This window comes from Carassius auratus, chromosome 11 (assembly GCF_003368295.1).
Source record: "Carassius auratus strain Wakin chromosome 11, ASM336829v1, whole genome shotgun sequence".
Taxonomy (NCBI): Eukaryota; Metazoa; Chordata; class Actinopteri; order Cypriniformes; family Cyprinidae; genus Carassius; species Carassius auratus.
This window is the reverse complement of record NC_039253.1, coordinates 3834589-3846981: the sequence shown is the minus strand read 5'-3', so window position 1 is coordinate 3846981 and position 12393 is coordinate 3834589. Positions and strand designations below refer to the sequence as shown.

At 33.4% G+C, this 12393-nt stretch overlaps 1 protein-coding gene across 11 annotated transcripts in view; it reads right to left on the bottom strand.

Annotated features, from left to right (window-relative positions):
• Positions 1-12393, bottom strand: part of cacna1da (calcium channel, voltage-dependent, L type, alpha 1D subunit, a) — a 92183-nt gene that overhangs the window by 53978 nt on the left and 25812 nt on the right. For all 11 annotated transcript variants that reach the window (XM_026275002.1, XM_026275003.1, XM_026275004.1 and 8 more), the window contains 5 exons: positions 11119-11285; positions 9837-9989; positions 7601-7794; positions 6617-6720; positions 2369-2535 (listed from right to left, as the gene is read on the bottom strand). In XM_026275002.1, the coding sequence (XP_026130787.1) occupies positions 2369-2535; positions 6617-6720; positions 7601-7794; positions 9837-9989; positions 11119-11285 (785 nt within the window). The remainder of the gene's footprint in view (positions 1-2368; positions 2536-6616; positions 6721-7600; positions 7795-9836; positions 9990-11118; positions 11286-12393) is intronic.

Below are 12393 nucleotides of genomic sequence, written 5' to 3'. Positions count from 1 at the left end.
ATTTTAGCTAGTACTGTACATTGGTTTTATTTAGTTTACAGTAACTTGATGTACTAAAATTAACTAAAACTGAAATAAAAATAATAATTACAGACATGCTAAGAAAAATAACAAAATGAACACAGCAAAAGTACTACAACTTCAGTATGAATTTTTTTTATATTAAATTCTTAATAAAAACTAATAGTAAATCTAATAGTGATACTAATTGAACACTAAGTTAAAATCATGCCGAATCTTATTCAGTATCAGTATTGTTTTTCAGTAAAAATACTGTAACAATGTTGAAACAATTTTCCCAAAAGATTGTTTCAGCTTTGAATTGTGTTGTAAACTTAACAGATAATATCCTGGCAGAAAATTGCCAGTATAATGGATATTTTTTTCTTATGGTGAAGATAAATTAAAATAAGAAACAAAACCGCATAGAACATCACAATCTATGTATAAAACATATAAAAGTGAATTAAATTTTTTCACATTTATTCTTTCAAGTTTGTGCTTAAAATAAGTTGTAAATCAATTGCTTCTACAGTATCTGGTTTCCAACAGCTTTTTAAGAATGGAAAAATATTCTCTTCTAATATTGTGTGAACTTGTGCGAGCGGAAACAGAATTCAGCTTCCTTTTCCATTTGCAGAATGAGTTCTGCGTAAATGCTAAGCCTTCCAGACAAGTGACTTTTGTGGGTCTGTATCAATCAAAGCAAACATGCCTGCTAATCTAACCCGACTCTCCTCTCACAGAACCGAGATCAGTCAAAGAGCTCTGGTGACAGTGGAAGCTGAAGCAGCGACTCTAACCGCTCAGAATCATGTGTGCTGCTTATATAAAAGGGATTAGGATTAGTCCTTATTTTGCTCAGTTTCTCCACTTCATGCTCTTCTGAGCAAACTCCTCTCTCTCAGCAGATATGATGAAGTACAGATGAACCCTAGTCTCTAGTTTCCAGAATCAGCCTCTGCTGTCAGTCGCGTATCGAACCCTCTGACCTGGAGACGTCTGACTTTGACAAATCTGTGCTTCGGCAGGAGAGACAGCACTCATGGCGTCAGCGCATGTTGACTGCTGCTCCTCAACCATTTCCTCAAAAGTACACCAGAGGCAGCTGTTTTGGGCTAGCTGACGTCTGTTCTGTGTCATTCTGCACTTTGATGGGCATGACGGGTCAATTAAAGACTGCTCTGTGGCTGCTACAAAATGTTGCAAAGCTTTGGTTGTAATGTCATTCATAGCTATTACAGAAGTCAGAAAACTGTGATGCTCACTGAACAAATTTCCTTAGTTCAACACAAAATACAAATAATACATTTTGACTAATTAGAGGCCTATTGATTCCTTAATATTATTTTTTTTAACTAAACAAATACTGCACAAATAATGAACACAGCTATTAAGCACCACTGTTATTAGATCATTTTTTAATACTGCATTCTGCGAAATGGAAAGTTAAATAAAAGTAAGTTATTAAACGTAAAAAATTAAATACACTACCTTTCAAAAGTTTGGGGACGGTATGCATTTTTTAAAGAATAGTATACTTTATTCAGCAAAGATGCAGAAATGAATGAAAACTGACAGTGAAGACATTTATAAAATAAGAAAAATAATTCTATTTCCAATAAATTGTAAATTTAAAGTTTTTATTTATCAAAGAATCCTAAAAAAATACACCAAATATCACAGTTTCCACAAAAAATTAAACAGCATAATGATTTTCGATATTGATAAACGATCATTTTTGAAGCATCATGTGACAATGAATACTGAAGAAATATTCAAATAAATATTTAAACCGAATAGTTATTTCAAACTGTAATAATATTCAAAAATATTTTAGTTATATTGTATTTTTAATCAAATAAATGCAGCTCAGGAATCTGATAATAAAAAAATATATTAATTAATAGTAAAATTAATTAGTATAAAAAAATTGTAAAAAAATATATTAATTAATAAGCAGTGTACCATACCTAGAGCAATAATGTGATTTGTTATTATACTTTCCTAAATTTTCATTCAAATTTACCAATTTAATCCTGTTTGCTGCTCAGTTCAAATTTAATTGAAATTCATGAACTAATCTGGAATTTAAGAAGCATTCTCAGTTTAATTCTAAATACTTGCATTCAATAACCTTCTGTTTTTGCCTTAATATGTACTAAATAAGCGCTCCGTAATTGTCAAGTTACTAGTATGCATTTAAATGACATTCTAAGTTAGATGAGAGGAATATGCCTGTTGCACGTCACTTATTTCCTGTTATGTAGAAATGTACCAATAAACAGTCGCATGCCAGCATGAAGTGAGATCAGATGGTTTCTATATAAATCCCACAGCGCTATGAGAGCAGCACTCAGGTACTCACGGTTGTGTTTGCTTTCCTCATCTTCCTCCTCATTCTCAGGGTCGATGTCTTCGGCTTGCGTGATCCAGTCCAGATAACCTTTCAGATCTTCCTCCAGCTGCTGTTTCTCCCGTAGCTTCTGGAAATCTCCACGAGCCTTCGCCTTCTCTCGCTCTTTAGAGAACTCCCTGGGATCAGGAAAACCCAGTTTTACTCTCAGTACACGAACAGTCTTCAAAATTTACAACGGCCCACTAAATTTATTTAGCATTAAACCTAAACCACACTTTTTTGAATGTTATTATAAAGTAAAATATCAAACCGAGCAACACTGAATTTCAGAAAGATTACACTTTTCCAGCATAAAATAAAAAAAGACGTCTGTTAGGTTTAAATAAAGTAATATATATATATATATAGGGGTGTAACGATACGCGTATTCGTATTGAACCGTTCGGTACGAGGCTTTCGGTTCGGTACGCGGTACGCATTATAATATAACATTTTCATTTTTTTTAATAAGGAGCTGTTTTTGTTTTATACAGTATGCTGCTAAGAAAACACCATAGAAGATGGGTAAAGAATAGCTCCATCAGTTCAATGTAAAAAAAAAAAACAAAACAAAAAAAAAACATTGTTAGTTTTAATAAATAAAACATTGTAAAAACAATCAAGGAAATTTATCTGCCGATTTTTTTTCTTTTGCTGTATCTAAAACATACCGAACCGTACTGAACCGAACTGTGACACCAGTGTATCGTATTGAACCGAACCGTGAATTTTGTGAACCCTTACACCCCTAATATATAAAAAAACAGGCATCACTATTTTTCAGAACCAAATTTATTTTAGTTTATTTGCTATATTTAGAATAGAAATAAAGCATACTTTTTTGTCCCAGGAAAATCATTTTCTGATTGTGATTCTAAACATGAACAGAGTTAAACAGAGTTCAGATTATAAAGTTATACTCAACACCTTATGACCCGGTTAATGTTCAGAATGGATTTTTTCAACCTGCTAAAAACAGTTCAAACTAGTTTTGACCATCATAAAATACAAGATAGTTGTTAATATTAAAGCTTAAAAAGATGACAATGCTGATCAGTTTTAGGCATAATTATTAACATTAAATAAGAATTCTAAATTAAAATAGATATTCTAAAATAATATAATGCAGAATAATGCAGAATAAAAAACAAAAAAGTATTAATTAATATTAAATTATTTGTCATTAATTTGAATAAATAATTATACATTAACATAAATTGATTTAATATTCATTTAAATTGAACTGGTTAATTATAAATCATTATTAATTAAGTATAATTTAATAATTATACATTAACATATTTATTTTATTACTCTGCATTATTTCAGAAGATTTCTTAATATTTATATTAACATATCAAAATATATGCATATTTTATATGTACATGATTTTAATAAAATAATAATAATGAAAATATAAAAAGTCATTTAAAAATGTATTACATGTACACTAAAAGTAGGAGGGGGGCAATGGTTTGATTCAGGGCTTTGCTAGGAGGTTGTGGAGAGGTCACTTGCTTTGTTAAAATCAATGAGATTTTTTCACAAGTTTTTATGCCATACTGTTTAATATTCACTCAAAGTTTATAACACTCCTTTCCCAAACATTGTGCAAAAAGGACGTATTATTCAAGTGTGTAACACAAACTGTTAGAAATATAATACCAGAGGTTAGGGGTTTGATCAAATTACAAACTAATGCACGTTCACCTATTGACACACAGCTAAACCTAAATGTAAACGCTTCAGTGTCCTGCCAGCAGGGTGCATGCTTGTCCACAAAGGTCCTGAAGAAACATCACACACAAGCGTGCTCTGAAAGGTCACACGACGTGTGTGTGGCGTTCTTAATAAAATGGCAGAAGCACAAAATGTAACCCAAACCTAATTTCGAAAGATTGCTCGATCTGCAAATTGTATATGTTGCACCACGAGCACAGCGTCTGAGTCTCTCGTGGTGGAATAATAATAACCCTGCAGCTCTAAGAAATGGCTTTAGGATTTACGGACACAAGAAGGAGATTAATTTCACCCTTCTGGAGGGGGATACAACATTTGGGATTTGAGGGAAATGAAGAAGAGGAAGACTATGAGTCATGAGTTATCTTTCTGCTGTAAAAACAAAACAAAAACAAATTGAATTGAGTCACCTCTCTGGCTCAAGTCTCCTTCCTCTCCTCCATCTGCCCTTCCTTTCATTAGCTTTCCGTCTCTTTCTGTCTTAACTAATCTCAATATTCTGTTTAAAATTCATGCAAAAAATAAAAATAAAAAAAGCGAATGTCCAACAAAACCTATGATAAACCTGTGCATGTTTCCTAACCTATACTGAAGTTTGAGGTCAGTAAAATGAATACTTTTATTCAGCAAGGTTGATCAAATCAGGATTGAAAAAAAAATGGGCAGCTGTGGCCTAATGGTTATAGAGTTGTACTTGTAACTGGAAGGTCGCAGGTTTGAGTCTTGGTGCTGGCAGGAGTTGTAGGTGAGAGGAAGTTAATGAACTCTCTTCCACCCTCAACACCCATGACTGAAGTGTCCTTGAGCAAGGCACCAAACCCCCAGTTTCTCCCTGGGCGCTGGATCTATAGCTGTCCACTGCTCCGGGTGTGTGTTCACACTACTCACTGCTGTGTATGTGTGCACTCGCATGGGTTAAATGCAGAGGACCAATTCTGAGTATGGGTTACTATACTTGATACATGTCATGACTTTCACTTCAAATGTGACAGTAAAGATGTTATAAAAGATTTATATTTCAAATAAATGCTGTTCTTTTTTAAAACCTTCTATTCATCAGTGAATAGAGATATTTTAAACCTCACAACTGTTTTCAACGCTGAAAATGTAAAATGTTTCTTGAGCATCAACTCAGTATATTAGAATGATTTCTAAAGGATCTTGTGACACTGAAGAATTTAGTAATGATGCTAAAAACTCAGCTTTACATAAATGGAATACAAATATAAATTGGAAAATATAGTAAAACAGTTATTTTAAATAATAATAATATTTCATAATATATTTTGATCAAATAAATGCTGAGAATAAGAAACTTCTTTCAAAATATTACCTTACAATATCTTAATGACCTCAAACTTTTAAACAGTGTATTTAAGTGCTGAATTGCTAAAACATCTTAATGACAGATGTTTTTTTTTGTTCTGCTGAATTAGCATAATTCACCTGCTTGCCCATGTGCAGAATAAAAATAAATCAACAGTTAATAAAATTGTAAATGTAAAATAAAAAATAATACATATATATTAAATGGTAAATATTATCAATAATGTATGCATCATTTTTTTTATTAAACTATGTACTACCTGATTAATTTAATACTCAGTTTATACTGTATTATTATTCAGACAAAAGTTGCCCAGTATTCAGTACAGTAGTACAACAAGTTATTTAATAATTTGTTTATTAAAATTAAGTAAAGTATAACGTTTTAAATTTATTTAAAACAATAACTGAATATAAAGCACATTTTGCACATTTGTATATTATTTATTATTAATACATATTCATATAAATATTACAAATATATATTTTGTATGGGCACCTGTCTAACATTACACAGAATAAATAATAATACAAATTATATTCAATTATATTATTATAAATAACTATATATAATTCTAAAATACATATAAATTAAAATAATTTATAGTTACATTAAATTATTTATTTCAATAATCACTCATGCATATTATTAATATTACTAATATTAAACTGATACTTCATAATTCATTTAAACTCTTGCTGTACTTCCAATTGTTTCTAATTATTATAAAAACTCAGAACATTACATGATAAAAAGTTCAAATTCACTCTAGTTTTATGAAAAATAACCAGATACCAGAACCAGTTTTTGAGTTGGCCATGACTGTAGTATTGATTCATAAGGAAAAACTTCAGATAAGATTCTGAGAGAAATGACCAGCAGACAGAAGAAAAGCACAGCAGTCTTCACAGCACACAATCTCTTACCCGCTGAGTACACCCAGCACAAGATTCAACACAAAAAACTAGCCCGGAATGATCAAACTAACAAAGTAGATCCATGACATCTACAGGGGCCCAAACAGGACGGTCAACCCACAGAGAGAGGCTCCATTTAGCTGTGAGAAACTCCTGGGATGGAGTTCAGTCTCAGGAGAGAAAGAGAAACTGGAGATCAGGGACAGCAGTGTAGAGAAAAGAGGAGCTGCTCACCCGCTCAACACACCCAGAACCAGGTTCAAGACGAAGAAAGAGCCGAAGATGACCAAGCTCACAAAGTACACCCAGGGCAGCTCCAACCCCATAGCATCATTCATCTGAGAGAGGAGAGGAATGAGGAAGAGAAAACGAGGTGGAGATAAAGAGAGAGACGGATGGAAGTTTAAGTATGGAACAGAAACTGTAAGCTTAAAAATGGGTCTAGAGAAGACGTTCTGCTCAAAATCAAACAGGATTTGAGTTTTAACACATTTTGATGTTTTGAATAAATAACAGAAGGCTTTCACAAGTATAACTTCTAATAAAAAATGTGCGTGTAGGATGAAGTCGATATAAAGGAATGATAAAGGAAAGGTCCCACACACTGGCCATAAGCTTGCAAAAAGAATAGTATTGGACAAGTTAGGTTTCAAACCTTAAGAAAAAGTTTTTATAAAGTTTTTATTTTTTATTTTTTATAATAAATCAATCAATCAATACATAATTCATTTAAACACAAACTGTCTCCTGTCTACTAAATAAATCAATTAAAAAAAAAATCAGGAGGCAAGTTGCACTACCTTGCTTGCTACATTATGCACACTGTATTTACTTGTTAAATTTGTGCATGTGAAATAAGCAGTTACTACGAATTTTGGGGGTGATTCACAGAAAATCTATGCGGAAAATGTAAAGTTAATGCCACTGTAAATGAACAGTGTGCCGTGATGAAATGGAGGAACGATTTTCCGGCGGATGATGTGTAAGGTGGGTGGATCTCATCAGAGCACACTGGCCAGTCACAGACCCTTGAGTTCCTGCTTCAGTGTGTGGGCTGCTAGTTTGAGCTTCTCACACGCTCCTCAAAGCAGTAATGACTCTACGAGCCCTTCATCCTCTCTACACAAATATAATTATTGGCTAACATTCATTATACAGTACACCAACAAGAAGACGTGCTAGTTAGGATGCGATAGGACGTAGCAAGCTAATACTAACCCAGTAGAGTACATCCGTCCAGCCCTCCATGGTGATGCACTGGAACACAGTAAGCATGGCAAACATGAAGTTGTCAAAGTTCGTGATGCCTCCGTTGGGGCCGTGCCAGCCCTCCTTACAAACGGTGCCATTAACGGCGCATGTGCGGCCATGACCGTTAACGGCACACGGCGTGGGCTCATCCTCTATTATATCTGCAGAAAGAGGAGAGAATGTCAAACCTAAACACGCATAATAGCAATAAACCCTAGTGAAAATAAATGTACTAAAATTTATTTAAAATAGATTTATTTCATGCTAGGTATATTACAAATACATATATGTACTTATAAAAATACCCTGCAACTGTACTTTTAGTATACTAAACTGGTATACTTACTGTCTGCTAATTTGGAACAACTAATTTTGTACTAAATGCATTTTAATTGTGTGGAAGCAGTGCTGAAGTCCAACTAAAGATAAACTGAAGTATATTTGATTGTGCTAAAGTAGAACTATTGCAAGTATACTTCATGTACACTTTAAATATCTCACATATAAAGACTGATATTATTCACAGAATGACAATCCTCCTCCTCAATAATCACATTAAAACACATTTTAGGATTAATATTAAGAAATGTGCACTTTTTTGCACAAGTAGTACTCCAAATAAAGTTAAATTAACATTTTTATATCACTTCCAGCAATATATCAGTTAATATGTTAATAGATTTTAATTATACTTAGTATGAAATAAATGTATTTTAAATATATCTTTACTAGGGAACACTTTCCAACAGTTCATATGAATCTCAATGTGTTGAAAATATGAATCTATATAATATCTACACTGAAAAAAAAAATGTTTGTAGATAATTTTGAGTGAAAATCATTTCTACACCATTTTTTTTTGTGAATGTATCCTACATCAAGATAATTAGCTCTGAAAATACAGAAAATATTACACAGAAATAAAAAACCTCAACCACATTATGAAGTGTCCATATGATGTACACACTTGTGTACAAACACTAATGCTATGCCATCTTATTTTATTTTCAGAGCCTGCTGTTTAGGGAACGCAGTTCTGGGAGTTAATTATAATGAAGCACTTTGACGAAACTTTGCTCAAGCATTTAAGAATGACAAAACTAGCATTTCAGATGCTGTGCAATGAGATTGGTCTGTTGATTAGTCCAGAGTTATGTGGTCCCATTACAAAATCACGTCTTTTTTGATGTGCATTAAAAAATGATGTGCACGCTCTTTAAATAACAAAGAAAAAACATTGCACCAGAATTTAGACCAGGTTTGAGTTGGTCTATGGTGCAGTCTATTGTCAGCTCCTTAAAATAGCATTGCGCCAGCATGCGCCAGAACACACCTCTTTTTTAGACCAGCACACCCATGTGCGCAAAAATGAGAGCAAATGCATTTGCTAATTAAACGATGTGGAGCTGGATGGGAAAATGCGAACTGCGTCGGACTGAAACTAGCAAACACACTTGCGCTGCGCCTTGCGTCGCATTGCACCGGGTTTATTATAGGGCCCTGTATGTTTATTTCTGTGCATTTACAATTACAACAAAACTAGCTTTTATAAAATGATGAAAGCAAACAGGATGCACTTTCTGTCGTCTCAGTCTCTGTGAACTTGAGTGCTCCAAAACTGTGGAAATTTGCCATACAGATACGAAAACATATCTCAGAGAGCGAAATGTCTAGTTTCAAATCTATTTTCACAATATTCTCAGATTATGTAATCCGTGTCAAACATGCAAATAGCCGCATCACTACTGCGGGAATTACGAGTCAGATTACCACTTCATCTCTTAATCTAAAAGCAAAGAAAGCACTAATGTATCAATACATTACTAAAATGTTAATACAGTGTGCTCACTGGTTTTCCCTGACACATTCATATTCATTACTTCAGCCAGTGTCCTGTGGCAAGCTTTATGCGTGTGCTAGAGCGCTTATTAGGCTATGTAGGAAATTAAAGGATTATTATAATGATTTAAATGGTTTATTGATAAATGTGCAATTAGTCAACTAATGCTTCAAATGAATGACAACTAGTCGACCAAGAAAATCTAGGGCATCCCTAGTTTTTACTGCATTTTTGATCAAATAAATGCAGCATTTGTGAGTAAAAGAGCCTTCTTCCAAATATATATATATATATATTTATCTCACTGACCCCAAACATTTAAACTGTAATGTAACATAATTTTGCAATAGAGGATAAACACACCTGTCCCTTGAAAGTAACAGGTAGCGTGCATTTTTCCAATGAAAAGCTCCAAACCGATGATGGCGTAGATGATGATGACGAACAGAACCAGCAGGGCGATGTGAAGGAGAGGAACCATGGCTTTAATGATGGAGTTCAGCACCACCTGTAAACCTAGGGGTATGCAAAACTACATAAAAACGCATGTACACACACACACACACAAAAAATTGACACATCAACGAGTGTTCACTTGGGTGCATTTAAGTCCAATCTTTCACATCTAACTCAGAGTGCATACACACAGACACACACTAGTGTCTTTGGGGCATTGAGTTTGACAGCTTGTTCTCAGAGAACGCTCCTGAGGGGTTGCAGTAAGGAATGCTGCACTTTTCCTGCCATATGGCCACATCATGCGCCATCATTTTTCAAACAACATCCACCCATCAGCGGGGGTCTGGCACACTGGGGACTCAGAAGGGGATGATGGTCAAAGTGCCTCATGATTAAGTGTTGTGCAAAACTACTATACATATTTCTAGAAATATTATAGTCGTGGGCTGTCTGAATTACTAGTCGACCAATCAGTCTTAATTAGAAGCCTTGAATATGTAATCAGCTTCACCTGATCTTTATTGGACTTCTTTTTTTCCTAGAAAATGTTTTTAACCTTCCTAAACCTATAACACTAAATTTAGGCCTACATCACTCAAAACGTTTATCATTAACTACAACTAAAACCATGAAAACATTTTTGTCACTTGAAACTAAATAAATGTTAACGAAAACAAATAATTGTAATAATCCAGTGAGATTTTTGTATGCACAAGGGTCAGTTTATCTTTTTTAGTTTGACTTAAAGTAATAATAAAAATAGTTAATTATTAAAAATGATTTATAAAAACTATAGACAAATGTAAAAAAAATAAAAATAAATGTAATGATGAAAACACAGAACAAATAACTAAAGGAAAAATAAAATACAAAATTTAATTAAATAAAAAATAGTTATCAATGATACTAAAATAATGTCACAATATAAGCGAAATTACAGTATATATACTGTAAAAAGTGGCAACCTTCAACTGTTACCTTAAATAGTCATTTCCACCTGATAAATTATGTTTGTTTGTGTAGATTATTGTATATTGGTAGGTTCAGTGAAGTTAAATAATAATTTTGACTTCTAGAAAACCAGTTAAATAAAATGTTCAGTGTACTCACTATAATTGAAGACTGTAAGAAACAGGGACTACCATCATGTATTATAAGTAGCAGGTAATGATGATTTTTAACTCACTGGGCACTCCTGAGACCAGGCGAAGGGGTCGCAGCACTCGAAAGGCTCTGAGGGCTTTAACATCGAAACCTCCTGGTTTCCCTCCATGGCCGGGAACGGATGGGTGGCTTCCAACAGATTCCTTCTCCCCATCTTTGGTCAGAACTTCCAAGACAACACTAAACAATCTGGATGACAAAAGAACAATTTACCTGACAAATAACTCATCGACACCACAAAATATCAATAAAATATAAATAAAGAAATATATATGGGTTGGTATCTGTAACTACACATTTCAATAAATATATTTACTGATTGTTTCTATCTTACAAAACTCAAGCAAACCAAACCAAACGCTTTGTTTAAGACTGATTCAAACATAAATTCAAAGATTTCAGGCTACATTTACACCATCCTAAAAGTAAAGTATGCTGGTAGCATCCTGGTATTTATGCTGTGGAGCTGTTTTTCAGTGTTTTACCAAAATAAAAGTTGTGAATTCAGTGAATTCATGTCAATTTCAGCTAAAGATCATGAGCGACAGCCCCGTGAAATGAGAGACGGGTAGATGAAGAGAGAGATTGAGACAGCTCTTCTGCATGAGGCAAACTGATGGAAATGTGACCTAGCTACCCAGTGGACTGTGCGTGTATGAGTGAGATAGAGATGTTGATGAGCAAATACAGAGGAAGAAGATGAGAATGTACACAGTTTGAGGTGATCTACAGAGAAGCCAACAGTGGGTTAAAAAATACAGAGGCGAGACACAGATGTAAAAGTGGAGAGAACAGTTACAGCTTTTTATATATTCCACACATAAGGAATTTACAGACTCACAAACACTTTCTATTCAGTAAAATGATAGACCGAGTCTAGATGATTTAAGTAGTTTATGGCTAAAGTGTGGTGTTTTGTTTAGATTAAAATGAACTATGAACTATAATGAATTTTTTTTTTAGATTTCTTAAAAGAATGATATTACTATATATCTATATTACTTACCAAGATGCAATGTAAAAAATATAGTAGAAATAGTAATACTTTGAAATATTTAAAACAACTATTTCCTATTTGAATATATTTTAAAATGTAATTTATTCCTGTGATGCAAAGCTACATTTTCAGCATCACTACTCCAGTCTTCAGTGTCACATGATCTTTCAGAAATCATTCTAATATGCTGATTTGCTGCTCAAGAAACATTTCTTATTATAAGCATTGCTGAAAATGGTTGTTCTGCTTAATATTTTTGTGGAAACTGTATTTTTTTGATGATGTTATGATGAATAGAAA